General features: G+C 35.8%; 1 protein-coding gene across 1 annotated transcript in view; it reads right to left on the minus strand.

Moving 5' to 3' along the window:
- Window positions 1–359: 359 nt before the first annotated feature.
- Window positions 360–18,979, minus strand: part of SNAP91 (synaptosome associated protein 91) — a 152,787-nt gene continuing 134,167 nt past the window's right edge. The window contains exons 25-30 of the mRNA XM_087443835.1: window positions 18,487–18,598; window positions 18,088–18,111; window positions 8,352–8,435; window positions 7,609–7,713; window positions 4,041–4,143; window positions 360–1,757 (exon numbers count right to left, since the gene is read on the minus strand). Of these exons, the coding sequence (XP_087299961.1) occupies window positions 4,051–4,143; window positions 7,609–7,713; window positions 8,352–8,435; window positions 18,088–18,111; window positions 18,487–18,598 (418 nt within the window). The 3' untranslated portion in view covers window positions 360–1,757; window positions 4,041–4,050. The remainder of the gene's footprint in view (window positions 1,758–4,040; window positions 4,144–7,608; window positions 7,714–8,351; window positions 8,436–18,087; window positions 18,112–18,486; window positions 18,599–18,979) is intronic.

Consider the following 18,979-nt stretch of genomic DNA (forward strand, 5'->3'; position numbering starts at 1 on the left):
CCTCAGCAAAAAGAGGCGGATTAGCATGGATGTTAGCTCAGGGCTGATCTTCCTCACGAAAAAAAGAAAAAAAGAATTTAATTGCATATTTTAAAAGAAAGTTCATCCTTTTCTTTCTTGGAATATAGAATTTCAGTTTATTTGGCAGCAGCCATGGAATCCCAAGTTTAATGACAGCTGACTAAAACTGTTGTTTTTTCTTGTTTTTAATTTATTATAAAATTATCAAAACTATACTGAAACTATAAGCATTTTTTACCCTGAATGTTTGTAAATTTTCAATATTTTGTATATGCTATGTGTGTCATTTGAAACAGACTTTTTCCCCTAAAAAATAATCAGAGAATAATGTTTGCATTTTCTTTGTTCAAGGTGTTTATTGCATCTCAGAGGGCGTACATGCACTGGGTTTTTAAACTGAAATACAAAGAAAAGCCATTTTGAAATTGGTTTTAGGTAATTTTTCCCCATTACAGTGTATGTTATCCCCACAGTAATTCAGATACAACCACTTTTAAATGGTACCATACATCTATTAAATAATTTGAAAAATAGGCAAACACCTTTCCAACCCAATATGCTTTTATGAAGAGCTGCCAAGCCACTAGCAACACTGATCAACAGTGACCTCATTTATGCATCAAAATCTTAAGCCAAGCCATCAGCACAGACAGTATGACGACAAATTAAAAATTACAGAATACAGTATGTACAGTAAAGGATACAATTCTCTGAATTAGTTTAAATTCTAATCACAATGGTACAACAAAACCTACTTTGAGCTCAGTTGAGGGATGGAAGAACACCAGTCCACAGAACACACAAAGGAATACTAAATTAACAGATGTACATAAAACCCACAATAAAATAAAAATATTTTCAGTAATCTTTAAATTACAGATACACCTTAGAGTGCCTTCATAATCGCTTGAATAGCACATCTCTAATTGCATTTTCATGGACATGATAGAAACAGACCTGTACTTTTCAGTGCATTTAATCAAGAATGAATAAATAGGTCAATTTAGATGCAAAACCTGTCAAATATAATTAAAATATATATTTTAATATAGCAGTGATTAAATATGGAATTCTTCCCATATGATTTTTTCATTCTTGATAAGGTAGCTTCAAGGAGAAATATTTATTATGACGTTAACCTTTATATTTTTTAAAATAAAATTTCTTAACATATACAGTGCCACAAAAATAAACATTTCTCACAACAGTTGAAGTTCCTGTGATTGGAAAAATGTACTCCACACCGAAAAAAGTTTTGTATATTTAAGAGTGTTTTCCGTACTATCTGATATTATCACACTATGTTCGTAACAGAGATACAGAAGAAAAGACAATTTACGGGGAGAGTTTAGGTTTGTCCAAAAGTTATATATACATTGAAACCTTCAAAAACACAGATCCATCTTTCCAAATGGCTCACCACACAACAGCTGCGTCATCCGTCCATGGGCGAGGTCCAGAAAAGCACTAAAGGCATCAGAAACATCCATTCATTGTTTACATCGTATAACACACAAATAATCCAAATACACTACAATTCTGAGAGCAGGGATAACAGCTAAGGTAGTATACATTCCTAATGTTCACTTTCACAGCTGTGCTACACATTTTGGAAGAGAAGTTATGAGTAAGCACTGGGTTTGGTACTGGTGGCTCCCTTTCAAAGTCTGAGCGTCAATCTTATTTGAAGTCTCCAAACTCATTATTTTTTTCCTATTCAGTCACAAAAATTGCAGCTGTAAAGATAAAAGACACTTGAATTAGAAAACAATTTTACATACTCCTCATTTTACCTCCCTTACAATTTTACCTCACAGTTACTATGAAAAATCTTTCTGTATTAACACTTTCACATTTATATACTTTTCACAATTCTTTCAAACAAGCTTCCCATTTCAGCCAGGATAAATTTTTTTAAAAAACTTTTAATGCATAGTTTCATTTTAGATAAATTTATACCAGCAAAATTTTGAAAATATGGATACTTATTAGAAATCTAAGTAGTAAGACATTCAGTATCAATTAAGGACAAGGGCAGTGAAAAAAAAAAAAAGAGGAATGGCAACGACTTCCATTATTTTTTGCTTCTTTTCAGTTGTGGTGCTCACAGAGTCACTCAACAGTTGAACAAGTGACAGAATAGAAGACAGGGATTTCCCTGGTGACCCAACGCTTCCACTGATGCCACTCCCTACTTATCTCCCTGGCTAATCCATGCTTCACCAGTCATCTCTGCCAGGAAACCTTCCCTGGGGTCTTAAAGTTACCATGCGGGTAACTCTCCTTCCTAGAATACTCTACATCTTGTCTCCCTGTCGACTGTGGATCTCTGAGGGCAAAGACTGTCTCCAGCACCTCTGCTTCTGGTGCTTATCAGAGTTCCTACCACACGATGAGAGCAATATTTACGGAACAAGAGTTGGATAAAGGATGCTCTCTGCAGTGTCCTTGGTCACTCCCGAAACTTCAATTGCTAAGAAATAAGTGCTCATTGTCTTACTTATGTCTACATCATTCCAGTCCAACCCAAAATGGAACAGAAACACTGAGCACAGGAGAAATTACTTGGCTGAGATGTCAAGGTCTTAAAATGATAAATTATTAATCTTGTATAAGAAAAAAAATCATCAAGCAGGAATCCACAAAAACCTTAGTAGGCATTAGAATAGGCCTCTACTAAAAAAAATATAGGTAGTAGATGTATAAGAAATAACACTGGACATGGGTCCAAAAACTTTCACGCTCTAATGGCTTTTCCAGCTTGACTTTGGGCAAATCACTTAATGCCAAGGATCAGTTCCTTTAGCTGTGAAATGGAGAGGAAAAGTATCTGGCTAGCTTTTCTCACAGGCTTTGATTTCCTACAGAGATGATCAAAGGAGTTAATGAGTGCGAAGTGCATATGGAAAGTACTGCGTAAATGAAAAGCAGCATTAACACTGCTCATCCACACTCAGCAAGTATTTATTGAGAACCTACCCACTACGTGAGGTGCTGGGGTTAATAGCAAAGTTTCTTCCTTCATCAGTTTCCTTCTATATATAAGTCCACTATTAATCATTTCATAAATTATACTAGAAATTTAAAACTAGAATGTGAGAAATTTAAAATTCTCCTTGAAAGCAGAAATGCAAAGGGTGATAATCTAAGCTTTATTTGATGAGGCCAAATAAGGATAAACAAAATAAAAATATAATTATGTAGCCACATATATGCTTGGAGGATTTCTAAATGCAATATCATAAATGTTAGCTTTCTATAAATTCCAGTCATCATGTAATAAAGTGGTAATTTTCTAAGTTACCAAGTAGCTTGGGCAACTTTTTGCTTTATCCATATAATCTTTGTGCTTTCCAGTGTAAGGACAACTTGGAGGATTCTCTCTCTTAGTTTTATAAATTAAATAAGATGTCAAAAAATTCATTGATAAAGATGTCTTTTAATATTGATTTAAAAAGTATACACACTCTATTATTATACACATGTATTCAAAACACAGAATCATTTTGCGTTTAGATAGCCAAATGACAGCCAAATGTCTGAACTTTGTGCCAGTTACTACACTTCACTTTAAACACATGTGCTCTTAAGTTTGTAAGTCGAGTTTTTAAGTAAATTGAACAGATAAGAATTTCAGAGAAATCTTAATATTTTAACAGAAATGTTCTGAATCCTCCTGGAAAATGAAGAACCCTAATGTAAAACATATATGTACTTCCTAATTAATCTGCTCTTAGATTAAGTTTTTTTCTATAGAACTTTTCTTCAAGTGAAATCATATATCTCTATACGATTTCAGGAGTGTATAGCATTTGGTGTTGGAAATCCCCAAAGTGTGCTTTATGCAATTTTGCCGTCCATACAACATGTTACACAAGAGTTATTTTAGCAGATAATAAATGTTACCACCATGTTCAAAAAAAAAAAAAAAAAAAGAAGTACAAATATCATACCTGCAATAGCTATGCATTGCACAGGTCATTATGACAAGCCCACAGGAAAAGCTCAATGTTAGATACCTTAAATTGTTTACAAGAAATCCTTGATGTTAAGATCCGCTAATGGGTCCTTTGCTGGAGGTTTCTTGGGACTCTGAGTGGCAGGTGTAGGGCTTGGAGAAAGCTAATGGGTGAAAAGCCAGCCCAAGAGAGCAGAAATAGAAAGCAAACAGAGAGATAGACAAGCATTAGGCAGAGCACATACCACAGAAAACAAACATGCAGAAGATTAGACAACTAAAAGTTTACAAAATCTACTTTGTTCTACTTAGTCACCGCGTTATTTTCAATTTTGGATCAGTAAAAAAAAGCTTCAAATGATATTGGCTTTCTTGAAATTCTTTGACATCAAATTTAGCAAAAGTAAAATTTGAGGACTCTGGTAGAACAATATGGATATGAGTTAGGGAAGATGTGAAAAACTAGTCACATAAGGATATTGTGAATAAACAGTAACAAAAACAATCAATTTCTCTATGCAAAAGCATTTTTACTTTGAGTCATTAGTAACACTAAACTAATAAAGGAATTTAAATGACTTTTTTCATAGTGAGAGTGAGTTTTAAGGATAAATCGAAAGGAAACAGTTGGCAAAAAGCCATTTAAAAATTACTTAAAATTATTAGATAAATATACTAGGATTTCATATAAAGTGTTTAAGTGAAAACCAGTCAAATTTTGGTGCCCTGTTTGTTCTAAATGAGCAAAAAGTTTCCTGGTTATGAATGTCACTAAATTCCAAATCTCCTGCCCAGCCCACAGAGAAGCCTAATTATTAAATACTATAGGAAAGAATCATACTGAACTTACAGCAATAGTAACAAAGAATTAACTTACCTTGCTTCTGTTTAATTAGTACCTAAATTATTTCATGTGTGACAGAAATAAGTTTCAGGAGCAGGCTTTTACAGGAATGTTAGGATACAGGCCTTGAAAAAGGTCATATAATCTATACAGAGTAATAGTTGACATCTATCCTTTGAGTCTAATTAATCTCCTATGTTTGTAACATGAAGGAAATCTTAGAAATCTGGGTCTGTGGAGCAGGAATGTATGTTTTTATTGGTTCAGTAAACCAAGTTCCAAAAGTAAGGATTTTTTGATTTGCTCCTATATCCAGAAACTATTGACTGACTGCAGTATCTGTCAGTCAAATTTCCATTTTTAAAACTGGGATCATACTTCATAGAAAGATCAGGAAAAAAATAACGTAAGTCTTGAAGTTGTGTGGAAGATAAGAAACTCAAGGACTGGTCCATAACTAATAAACAGGTCAGATGACAACAACATGTTACCAACTGACTGAAGAACAGTGGGATGGTCCAGGCATCTGTTATGAAAAACTATTTTGTTTTCTGAAGCTAAAAATTCATGTTTATTTGATTATCTATTATAATCAACTATGCTTCTTCTCTGATATAGGAAATGCAATCTAAAAATTGTATAAATATGGCATACCATTTCCTATATTACTATAAATTCAATTACTGATTAAAACACTGTGTTTTCATCATATCATCTATTTTTCATTTTCATTCTTTGAATGAAGTAAATAAATTAAAGCAATGTAATACTGGTATTATGCAAGTAAAACAGCTGCCTTAAATAATAAAACTGTATTAATTTATTTCTAAAGCTTTCAGCACACCAAATACAATGCGATTTTTAAAAGTCTCAGTAACATTCTTCCAAGTTCCTAAAAATAGAACATGATTCCGTTTTTCAAAAAGGTGGTAAATTGTCATGGATCTATCCAACCATTAAGGAAACATTCATGATAAATGAGATCCTGCCTAGAATTTAAATGTCTAGATTAAACTTAACCCCAACAATTACCCCTAAAACCTCCCTTACTCCTTCCACAACAACTCTAGGCAGAGTTCATTAGTCTCAGAGCAGACTAGAAAATTTTTCATGAAGCCAGTGCTGTAGTTATGGCCTTGAAGGCTAGGGTGTCCCACATTCTAAATTCACCTCCGTCAATACCCAACATTCTCTCTCCTGGTCACTGCCACTTTCGAGAGGTTCAAGTAAAGAAGCCAAAAGGAAATTTTGGGAACAGATAGAGGATGGATTTAGAGATGAATCGAGGAAGCAAAGGAGATTAAAGTCCACTCAGAAGAGTACACAGTAGGAATCCCATGGGTAAAACAATATAAATACCCATCTGGTAAGTTGAAAATATTATAGAACTGAAACCATTTACTGATATTATTAAAATATATTTGACCTATTTGTTTTGGTTTGCCCAGCATGGTGCTGATAAAGTTATAACTTAGCGTTCTGACTCCATCCAAATCAATTTCTCATGGTGAAAACCTCTTTGGTTCTACACATACCTCTCCACCTTGGCCAGGCAATTTATAAGAGGAATCAAGAAAGGGTGAGTCATCAGCATGACTATCACTATTAGCAGAGAAACAGTTCAACAATGTGTGCGTATTTTAGCATTTGTAAATGAAGGTAGTACATTGTGTAGTAAGGAATTTGGTCTCACCTAAAGAGAGGTTTGCCCTTTGTCCTGGATTCTGGTGGGTAACCGCTAAACTCTTAGAATCTCCCACATCGTAGGAATGTCTTTCTTATTCAGAGTGGGTTTCTAGAACTACACCTGATAGTTTATGTGAAAAGATGACTCAAGATGGGGGCTGGCATTCCAGAAAGACCAACGATGGAGTAGAGAGTTGGGTCTCTGGGTCACATGATACTAGGCTGACCTTCAGAAAAAGGGCTGGAGATTAAGTTCAACCACATAGGCAATAATTCAATCAATCCTATATAAGGAAGCCTCAATAAAAACTCTGCTCACTGAGGCTCAGATGAGCTTCCTGGGTTGACAATACTGCATGTGAATTGTCACACATTGATATTGCCAGGGGGGTAATGCATCCTTGAGGACAAAGAAGCTTCATGCTTGGAACCCTCCCAGACTTCACTCTATGCATCTCCTCTTTTGGTTGGATCTAATTTATATCCATTCACTATAATAAAACTGTAATTGTCAATCTAGTGCTTTCCTGAGTTATGTGAGTCATTCTAGGGAACTATCTAATCTGAGGCTGGTCTTGGGAATCCTTAAATTTGTAGCCAGCAGGTCTGAACTAAGGGTGGCTTTTGAGACTCCTAAACTTGTGGCTGGTGTCTGAAGTGAGGGCAGTCTTATGGGGACTGCTCCCTTAGACTCTGCAGTTTGGCAAACACATTGCAGTTAGTGGCACAAGTCTTGGGCAGTCTGGAGCACTGTGTCACTAATCTTGAATTTGGCTAACTATAATACATAATAAAACTATGGATCTGAAGCACTAATTTCTCTGGGATAAAGGCCTAGATACCTTAAATGTCTGGTTGTTCTCGGGAACCATTCTGAATTAAGTAGGAGAGGAATGGAGGAACCTTAGGACAGTTAGTTATTTCTATCATTTTCCTCCGAACCTCACACTATTACTAATCCGTCTTCCATGTTCCGTTTACTTCTGAAGCAACAAATATGAGAACTACATTAGGGAAAACATTTTTAAACAGTGTGCCACATGCCACAGTTTTATACTTATAAATTAATGTCATCCTTTTGTGGACACTTTAAACTGACCTGTGTGCCAGGTACAGCTGCAGCCCCAAAGGGTGGCCTCATCATGGGCTGTGCAAACATGACAGGCTGCTGAGGCATCATGGGCATGCCTGTCCCAGGAGGAGGCTGAAAGGAAGAGTGGTTGACAGCATGAGAGGAATCCAGTATGGGAACGCCCTGACATTTGTGTCTTTAATGTGCTTCTGACAATTTCTGAAGAATCCAGGTCCACGAGAAAGTATAATTATAATTTGAATGATGGGTGCTGTGAGGCTGGCAGATGGCAGAGAATCACTGAGATGCAGTAGAAGCCTGTCTGGCCACATGGCATCTTCATCTCAACCAGGCTTTGTTGTTGTTTATTCATCTTCTGTAAACATAATACTTGAAGAGATAAAAACTTGTTTCTTTATAGAAGATGGCCCTCTAGCTTGCTAGTGATAAGTGAAAATCCTAGTATAGTGATTGAAGAGTTGATTTTGATGATTAAGGTAAGAATATGTTTGGTAAATATTACTATAAAATGACATAAGAATGTACTATAGAAATTAATTGATGGCAGAATTTATTTTAAGTATCTTATAACTGACTTTATCACTTCAGGTATAGGCTACTTAAGGTCTAAAGCAGATGCCTTAACTTTTTAAGTTTTCCTTTACTGCATGTTGGGAAGAATTATATTCTATAGCAGTACTGGTTAATCTGGGACTTGGCAAAGGCCTAACAAATGTCAATTACCATTTTCAGCACAGGTGGTCACTTACCATTCCAAATCCTGCTCCAGGTTGTCCAACAGGTGGGGCCCCGGCAACAGGAGGAACAGAACCCGTTGGAGGTACAGTTCCTTGCTACCAAAAAAACATAAAACACACACACACACACACACACACACACACACACACACAAAACAACAAACAAAAAAAACCAACGTAATTTGGTTTTAAAGTGACAATATAATTTTACAATGCATGCCCCTTAAGGACGTGTGGATATGTAAAGAAATCTCAAATTTCAGTTTTAAATTAGGAAAAAATGGCTCTAGAACCATGCCAATGATATGAACAAGGTTACTAACTTGATGTTCACTGTTGTGGTGCTACTTGGGCTCACTGGTCGGCAGCTTATGCACAGCATCAGGCTTCCTCTCTACCTTCTTACACCCACCTTGCTGTAAATGAGTCAAACTCCTCTAGGCTTGTCTTTCCCTTTCATTAGATCCTCCGACAGGTAATGGGCTAGACATTTGAGGAACGTGCTTTCATTTACATTTTCAGTGCCTGGTTTCCATTTTTCCCCCATTTTTATATTATTCTTTTCTGTGTTATACTTGCTTCTCTCTGATTTTTGGACATTTGTACCTGGACCAAAATTAAATTTTCTAAATTTTAGGAAGCATTTAGAAGACTGCACATAATATAGCACACATATCCCAATTCAGGTACAGGTCTGATAGTTTTCAGTCAGACACTAAAACCCTCTAATATTTCCCTTATGTTTAAAATTAACCTTATTGCAATCCCTTAAATTTAAGTTAACCATTTGAGCAAAATCTTAAGTAAAAAAGAAAATACTATAGTGATGTCAGCAAAAATGATGAAGTAAGGAACTCCCAAAGTCTCCCCAAGCCATAAAAGCAATGGAAAAACAGGCAAAAACCATCAGAATCAACTATTTGGGAACTTGAGAAACTAACTAAAAGCTTGCAGCAACCTAGAAAGTACTTATTCAAGAAAATCAGCTAAATCTTGGTAAGAATAGTGAGTTTTGTGGCATTTTAACTTACCCTATTTCCATCCACTGTTCTTCAGCTCAGCTGTAGTCTTGAAAATAACAGCACACATTCCCAGTAATAGTACCAGAAGGAGCAGAATATATTTAATTATTTTTTTTGTCTTGTCTGGGTGGTTCCCTGGAAAGATTGGCTCAAAAGGCTTGTCTTTGGCTCACCAAACTGGGAATGCACCTAGTGCTAAAGTTGTTACCTGAAGCCATTTGTGGAAAATGTTTACAGGCAAATGTTTTAGTTGTTGCTGTCTGAGGCAAGGGATAACAGTCAGGACAAATAGTAGACTAAACAAAAGCCTGGGAGGAAAGCCTGGAGAGTGAGATGCTTTGGGGATTAAAGGTTTGTAAAGCTCAGACATCCTCCTGGGAATTTAGAAGGCCTTGCACATGCCCAGGGCTCTGTGCATGCTCAGGAAAGACTTGAGAAGGCTTTGGGTGACCCTGAGGCTTTGAGCAAGCAGTAAGTGACTGCTAAGGCAGAGTTGCAAACTGCCTGGTTGAGTTGAAGACATGCCCCAACACACAGCCAGAGCCTCTCTGCAAAGACTGGGAGATATTTTTGGTTCCAGGAGTTTACGTAGTATCTGCCTAATCATTAGCTGACCACTTAGCTAAAGGAACGAGACTTCAATGGCCCCATAGGACAAAGAGTACAGACTACAGAATTAGCTCAGAACGGTCGCTACAACAACAAACAACAGCTACAAATAGTATCAACAATAAACCTTGGGGAAGGGGCAGAATCTAACTTTCAGAGTTGCCACATTATAGTATTCAAACTATCCAGGTTTCAGCCAAAAATTATGAGGCATACAAAGAAACAAGAATGTGTAGACCATATGCAGGAGAAAGATCTCAAATCAACCACCTAAACTTCCACCTTAAGAAACTAGAAAAAAGAAGAACTAAAACCAAAGTAAGCAGAGGAAGGAGATAATAAATATTAGAGTGGATATAAATGAAACAGAGCATGGAAAAACAAAAGAGGAAATAGAAGAAACCATAAGTTGGTTCTTTGAAAAGATCAACAAAATTGACAAACTTTCAGGCAGACAGACCAAGAAAAAAATAGAAATTTAAATGATCAAAATCAGGAAAAGAAGTAGGGACATTACTACCAAACTTACAGAAATAAAAAAGATTAGAAAGAAATATTATGAGGAATTATATGCTAAAACATTAGATAACCTAGATGAAATGGTCAAATTCCTAGAAAGACACAAACTACCAAAACTGACTTAAGAAGAAATAAAAAATCTAAATAGATGTATAACAAGTAAAGAGACTGAGGCAGTAATCAAAAAACTTCCATCACAGAAAAAGCCAGAACCAGATGGCTTCACTGGTGAATTCTATTAAATGTATACAGAAAAATTGATCTCAATCCTTCTCAAGCTCTCCAAAAAAACCAGAAAGGGAATATTTCCTAATCATTCTTTGACGCCAGTATTACTCTCATACCAAAGCCACACAAGGACACTGCAAGAAAAGAAAACTATAGACCAATATCTTTTATAGACATTGATGCAAAAATTCTCAACAAAATACTAGCATATTAAATCCAAACAGCATATTAAAAGAATTACACACCACAACCAAGTGAGATTTATCCCAGGAATGCAAGGTTGGCTCAATCAGTGTAATAAGTTTTATTAATAGAATAAAAGAAGAAAAAAACACATGATCATCTCAATAGATGCAGAAAAAGCATCTGACAAAATCCAACACCTTTTAATGACAACAAAACCACTTAACCAACTAGGAATAGAAGGGAAATTCTCAACCTGATAAAGGGCATCTACAAAGGATCCATGGCTAATATCATACTTAATGCTGAACAACTGAAAGCTTTCTCCTTAAGAAGACGACAAAGACAAAGATGTACTGGAAGTTTTTCTACTCAGAACAATTAGGTAAGAAAAAGAGATAAATAGCATCCAGATAAGAAAGGAAGAAATCAAACTAAAAAATAATAATAAATAATAATAAATAAATAAATAAATAATAATAAATAATAAAAAGATGGGCATATGCATGGCCTTCTAAAAAGATGGGCCTATGCATGGCCTTCTAAATTCCCAGGAGTATGTCTCAGTTTTTCAAACCTTTAATCCCCAAAGCATCTCATGCCCCAGCCTTTCCTCTCAGGCTTTTTGTTTAGTCTACTATTTGCCCTGTTATCTATTATAGCCTCAGACAACAACAACTAAAACATTTGCCTGTAAATATTTTCCAGAAAAAATCTGAGTTAATAAACAAATTCAGCAAAGTTGTACGATACAAATCAATATACAAAATCAGTGCAGTGTTCACCGTACACTAGTAATGAATAATCAAAAAATGTAATTACAAAAACAATTTCATTTACAATAGCATTAAAAATAGTAAAATACTTGGAAATAAACTTAAGTACAAGACTTGTACACTGACAACTATAAAACATTGTTGAAGAAATTAAAGACGACAGACAAACAGAAAGATACCTGCATTCATGAACTGGAAGACTTAATATTGTTGAGATGGCAATATGTCCCAAATTTCTTTATAGATTCAGTGCAAACTCTACCAAAATTTCAACTGCTTTTTTTGGAAAAACAGACAACCTGACCCTAAAATTCTATGGAAATGCAAGGAAACTAGAATAGCCAGAACAATCTTGAAAAAGAACAAATTTGGAGGACTTACTCTTTTTAAAACTTCCTACTAAGATACATTAATCAAAATAGTGTCATACTGGCATAAGGACAGACATAAAGATCAACACAACAGAATAAAGAATCTGGAAATAAACCCATACATCTATGGTTAATTGATTTTTGACAAGGATGCCGAGACCAATAAGTGAAAAAAGAAGAGTCTTTTCAACAAGTGATTCTCGGACAACTGGATTTCCACATGCAAAACAATGAATTTGGATCCCTATCTCACACCATATATGAAAATGAGCCTAAAAAAGGTCAATGACCTAATGTAAGAGATAAAACTACACAACTCTTAGAAAGAAACATAGGTATAAATCTTCAAGACCTTGGATTAAACAAGGAATTGTTAAATATGACACCAAAAGAACAAGCAACAAAAGAAAAAAACAGATAAATTGGAGTTTATTAAAATGAAAAACTTTTGTGCATCAAAGAATACTATCAAAACAATGAAAAGACAACTCAAGAATGGGAGAAAATATTTGCAAATGATGTAACTGATAAGCATCCAGTATCTAGAATATACAAAGATCTCTTAGAACTCAACAATAAAAAGATAACCCAATTATAAAATGGGCAAAGGAAGTGAATAGACATTTCTCCAAAAAAGATATGCATATGGCCAATAAGCACAGGAAAAGATGCTCAACATCATTAGTCATCAGGGAAATGCATATCAAAACCACAATTAAAATTCTGTGCATTACAGAAATATAAAATGATGCAGCTGCTGTGGAAAAGTTTGGTAGTTCCTCAAAAACCTCAACATTGAGTCACACATGACCTAGCAATTTCATTCCTAGGTATATATGCAAGAGAATTGAGGACATATATTCACCCAAAAACTTGTATACGAATAATAGACGTGTTTTTCATAATAGCCAGAAAGCGGATACAACACAAATGTCCATCAGTTGATGAATGAATAAACAAATATGGTATATTCAAATAATGGAATATTCAGCCATAAAAAAATGAATGAAATATTGATACATGCTACAACATGGATGAACCTTGAAGACCTTATGCTAAGTGAAAGAAGCCAGGAACAAAAGGCTACATATTATATGATCGTTTATATGAAATATCTATAATAGGCAAATCCATAGAAACAGAGAGTAAATTATTGGATGCCAGGGGACGGGGTAGGGCAGGTGGAAATTGGGAGTGACTATGTTTCTTTTTGGGATGATGGAGATATTCTGGAATTAGATAATGGTGGTGGTTTCACAACATCATAAATATACTAAAAATCACCAAATTATACACCTTAAAATTGCAAAAATGGTGAATTTAATGTTATGTGAATTTTATCTCAAAAAAAATTTGAAAAGAAAGAAAATACCAAAGGGTAGCAGACTGTTCCACCCCTAAATATGCCTCTTTGACATAAGGATTTTTTTGAGCTCATTATATTCAGAAACAGCAGACGCAGGAGAAGCTCTGAAAACAGAGTAGAAGTCACACTTCTGTAAGGGTCATTTACAAAGGAAATCTCATTTCTAAGGGTGTCTCCCTCTCTGCACCAGAAGAGAAGGATGACTAAATCACAAGAGAATCTCATCAATGGAGAAGGCACTGACTTAACATCTGCGTAACAAATCTTACCTTTGCTTACCCTGCCTTTCCTGGAAACCTCCCCATACCTGGCCTCCCTAGATCTTTCTTTCTTTTGTCTTTAGCTGAAGATGGTATCTAAGCCAGTGGCTTAGGTCACCTCTGAGAGTTACTAATTTTTTCCTGGGTATCTCCCATCTATATATGAGATACACATGTTAATAAACTGTTTTTCTCTTGTTCATCTGTCTTTTATTACAGCAGTCTCAGCCAAGAACTCAGAAGGCTAGACAGAAAGTTCCTTTTCCTCCCCTACAGTACAAGTGTTATATTTCAGACTCCCTCTTTACTCATCATTTCAACAGGCTAGTGGTAGGCTATTTATTTACTAGACACAAATTTATCATTAGGACTTAAGGCTATAAAAGAAAAAAAGTTTTTATTAGTTTTCAAAATAAATGAACTTGCAGAAATTCCTGACAGAATAAATGGGTCAAGTAATTTAAAGAGTCTAAGTTTGTCATTTTGCTCAAATGGTAGGTTAGCTATTAATAATACACTCCCTAAAAACTATTTATGTTAAGGGTTTTTTTTATTGTTTTCATTTTCAACACAAGTGAATATTTTATCTACAGACATGTAAAGATTCATTGTTTTTAGGGAGAGAATTGTGGATTCTGTGGCTTCCTGAAACATGCACATATTTCTGAATTGCAAGTATCTTCCCAGTTTGTATGATGGAAATTTAACAGGTCTCTTGTGTATTGGAAAATAGGAATGAGTAACCCTGGAAACACAGCGCTCTTGATGGTCATGATGACAGAGCCCTGCCAGCAGACAGATTTCAAATATTCAGGTCCTGTTAAGGTTTTTAGATCTAACTAGGGTTCTGTGATCTGAAAAATTTTATAGCTGCACTTCCAAGTGGTTGAGGGAAACGTGAAACAAGTTCAGAGAAGTAACCTTGGCTCTTGTCTATCAATAAAAACTTTAAAAGGCAGCAAATGGACCCTCACCCTGACATCTGCCTCTTCATCTCCTACACAAAAGTAAAGGTCCGCAGATTACCAGGGAAATCTGGAAACAGTGCTTTACTGCTTCTGAAGCACAAGTTTCTGCTGTCTTTCTTTTTTTTCTTGAATATTCTTAGAAAAACAAACTCAAACATATTTTAATGGATAGGAAAATGGAAGAGACCTTTTATGAGAAAACTGTGGGGTTGGGGGGTGGGTCTTTGAAAGCCAGAGGCCCTCAGAATGATTTCTTAAGTAAAAGCAAAGCCAGGGCTTTGTTAAGGAAGAAGAGCTTTGCTGTAAATGGCAGTGAATTTATATAGACTACATATAAGACTAAGTAAGAGCTAGTAGAGATAAGATAACTCTGCACATAAGAGCCTTTATATTGTTGCCTCAAATGTTAAGGAAAATGAACAAAAGTAATAGAACTGTATGTAACTCTGCCCTCCTAATAAATTATTTCTGTTGTTCTAATTTTTCTTTCCACAGATGCTGTGGATACTTTACGCTTTAGCCTACCATCTTTAACTTTCTGGAGTTTACTAACAATTTAAAGTTCTCTGCTTCATAAACAAAAATGAGGAGTTTGGGGGTTAAAAAAAATGAGAATATTGGGGGATAGCCTGGTGGCATAGTGGTTAAGATCACGCACTCCGCTCCGGCAGCCCCAGGTTTGCAGGTCTGGATCCGGGGTGCAGACCTACACACCACTTATCAAGCCATGCTGTGGCGGGCGTCCCACATATAAAGTGGAGGAAGATGGACATGGATGTTAGCCCAGGGCCAATCTTCCTCAGCAAAAAGAGGAGAATTGGCAACAGATGTTAGCTCAGGGCTAATCTTCCTCACCAAAAAAAAAAAAAAAGAGAGAGAATATTAATCTCAGTCTCAGTGCTGGTGCATGCCAATCATACAGTTGGCAGCCTTGTTCTGAAGAAGCAAAAACAGTTGTTAATTCAGTATTTGATGACTTCTTAACTTGTATAGTTAAATCTTGATCTTGGGGGGGTACAGGTGGGGGTGATGGCCAAGGAAGGTCTCCAACTTAACACTATTTTTAAAGTGCTTCTCCCTTGTTCCCCTTCCTGGTTAATGGCCTCATTATTTAGCAAAGTGCCCCACATAGAAACCTGAGCAACCACCACCTTTGTGGCCTCATTCACAATGATCCCCAGTTGTGTTGATTCTACTTGAGAATTTTCTTTCTTCTTTTCCTTTCCACCCTCACCTCAGGCTCTCTACTGGCTTTTGTTTTTGTTTTTGTTTTTAACCTACAGCTCATCTGCCAGATACCAGTACTCTCACCACCTTTCCTCCCCTCCTCTTCACCCCACCCAGACTCAGCCATCACTGGGACTGTTCTGAAACTAACCTGTTAAAAAAACAATAAAAACTTTAACCTGCTAAGGGAAACACCACTAAAGTATAAACTCCTCAGAACAGCACATGAGGCCTCTCTAATTTTGCATAGAAGAGAATAAGAAAATTAATTCCTTTAATTTGGTAATGATAACATAAATTATAAGATTTAATGTCAATACATAGCATTAACAGATTTATGAGATCAGTTCTAAAGAAGCTTTTTCTCTCTCTAGGGATTTTATTTACATTTATTGAATCTCTCTCCCTCTACCCCCAACAAGAGAGTGGCTCTCAAATGTTTTTGTATCTAAAAATGGAATGCAGCCCCCTAGGCCTGGAGTGCCACCTGCTATGGTCTCAGCATTGGGGCCACCAGCCACAGGTAAATGCATGCAGTCCCAGGGTAAGAATTATGCTCGCTTCACCCTCAAACGAGTCCTGGTTTGGACAACAAATTATATGGTCATCCTAGGCATAGCTCAGTTTAAGAGAGATGTGTACTTTTCTACTAAGTATCTGATAAATAAATGAAAAGCAATAAGATATATTGGACTATATGAGGAAGCCATTTGGTGTAAAACTAACTTGGTCTGACCTTGTTTTTCCAAAAGGGCCTGACATGGCCTGTTGAACATGCATTGTACATCTGCTTTAAACATTTACTATGTCACGAAGACAAGAATGATGCCCTTAAAGATAGGGACGTAGCTTTCCCCACACTGGCATTTCTTTAAGGATAAGCATCTCTTCCTGGAAACTAAGGATTAATTACTGACCTGCTGTGTCACCTTGTGACCACTGACCTGCTGTGCCAGCTAAGCATCCCGTGACAGTAGTAAAAGAGATATTCTTATCATATGTAATTATGCTCTTTGTTCCAAGACAGTATATGACCACTCCGTACACCCCATTTCTTTGGTGTCCTTCCTTCCTTGAGGAAGGCAGGCCCCAGGCTAGTCCTCAGACCTGGCTCATAATAAACTCACCCCAATTTTGACTTATAGATTGATTATGGATTATTTGCGTTGATATATCCTTTGTAAAAATTAAAATGGAACTCTTTACTTTATAGCTAAATACAAAACCGGTCCGCTTAAGCATTGTTTTTAAATAATGGAGAGAATGATTTAAAGAGATAAGTACCCAGATCCAATAGGCCATTTTCTCATTGTTCTCTGTTAGAAATCACTTCTTAAAATTAAGTTCTTTCAGACTTTGAACTCACCAAAGACAGAGAATATTAGTCCTTGAATTTCCATGTTCTCTTACTAACAGCCCAGGGTCGGGTGGGGAGACCAGAGGAAACAAGTTTCAAGAACCCAAGTCTGAGCACAGAATGCATTTTCCTATGAAAACTATAGTACAAATTGTAATTCAGTTAATACTATTGTACTGTTTAGTGGTAAATTTTGGTTCAAAAGTCCTTTTTTGGACTAGTTTCAACTTACTTTTACTTATAAAACTGTTAGAAAACTGTTTATATATATATATAAAACATTACTATTTATGAAATTATTTAAAAGAAAATATGTTCTAAATTCCAAAACTCAGATATTTAAATTAATTTCAGGAACACAATATTTTTAATGGAGTCTATCTAAAACATTTATATTCTAATTTATGTTAATTTACTTCCATGCATGTTTGTCTGGTTGGCGTTGGTGGGTGATAGTTAGGAATTAATTCAGGCAACACGAGAGGATGGCATCAAGAAAACTTTCAAGATGGGTGCGTTTTAGACAGGTGAAGGTGGTAAGCAAAGGTGAAAAATTATGAGTGAGCTTGGGAAACAGTGACTAGCTTAGTTTTGCTACATATGGGGAATATATGGGAAAACAGTAAATTTTGCAACCCTGGAAATGTCCTTTTTGTGGTGGCAAATTTCACAAAATACTAATTAGTCTTTATTTCTGGTGATATGCTCTTTCACAGAGTGAATGGTGGTATTAATATATTAATAGAGATTTAATATACAGAAATGAAATCTATTTAAATCTTATAGAAAAGATGGTGTTAGTAGTTTCAATTAAAAAACGGTGAGCAAAATTGATAGGATTTTAAAATAAAAGTTCACTTACACAATAGAACACTGCCCAATCTTTCTGGTAAGAAAAAAAGTTTTCATTACTTATCAAGACAATCAGGAAATTTGGGCAAGAAATGTGATAAAATATAGATAACGATCAACAATATTAAATTTTTTTGAAAAATTATTTCCATAATTGTACAAATATAGAACTAATACCTTAGGAAGCATGAATACTATTTTGAAATAAATAAAAAATAGGTCATAATCTTTATTAAATATAAAGTCAATGGAATTTGAATTTTGGTAAATATCGCATCTTGATTCTATTTCTTCGACATGGATGAAAAAGTACAATGTCAGCAGCAAAGTTAAGCAAAATGCACCCTGCTCTACGCACTTGGAAACTGGCAAACTGCCTGCACTGCCCCGGCCTCTGGCGGCTACATACCAAAGGCGCGCTTGCTGGAACGCCTGCAGACCAGGTGGCAGGGGCTACTTTCGGCTGCCAGTTGGCTCCACCAGTCAACTTTTTCTCTCCAGCATTCCACTGAAGATCTCCCCTAAAGATCAAAACACACAAAAAAGTAAGAAACACACTAATCAGAAAAGAACGCTGCATGGCTCCTTAGATATATTTACTGGGGTTAGAAGGAGCCAGAGTCAAGTGGTAATAAAGAGAAGAGGTTAGAACTTACACAGGAGTCTTACCCGATTTATCTAAGAGAGCTTAAAAGCATTTGACAAAAAATCATTTAGAGTTTGGACCTCAACGATGACAGGAATTTCGCATCACTTCTAATAGAAAAATGTGCCACAAAATTCAACTGAATTCCTCACAGGTTATAAAAAATTCCAAATAAGTATATCATAAATACTGTATACCGATACTTTGTTGAATTTAAGATGCATCCATGACGGCTCTTTCTGGATCTTAGAGGGTT

The sequence above is a fragment of the Ceratotherium simum genome, chromosome 19, assembly GCF_057802395.1.
Source record: "Ceratotherium simum simum isolate JZ-2026a chromosome 19, ASM5780239v1, whole genome shotgun sequence".
Classification (NCBI taxonomy): Eukaryota; Metazoa; Chordata; class Mammalia; order Perissodactyla; family Rhinocerotidae; genus Ceratotherium; species Ceratotherium simum.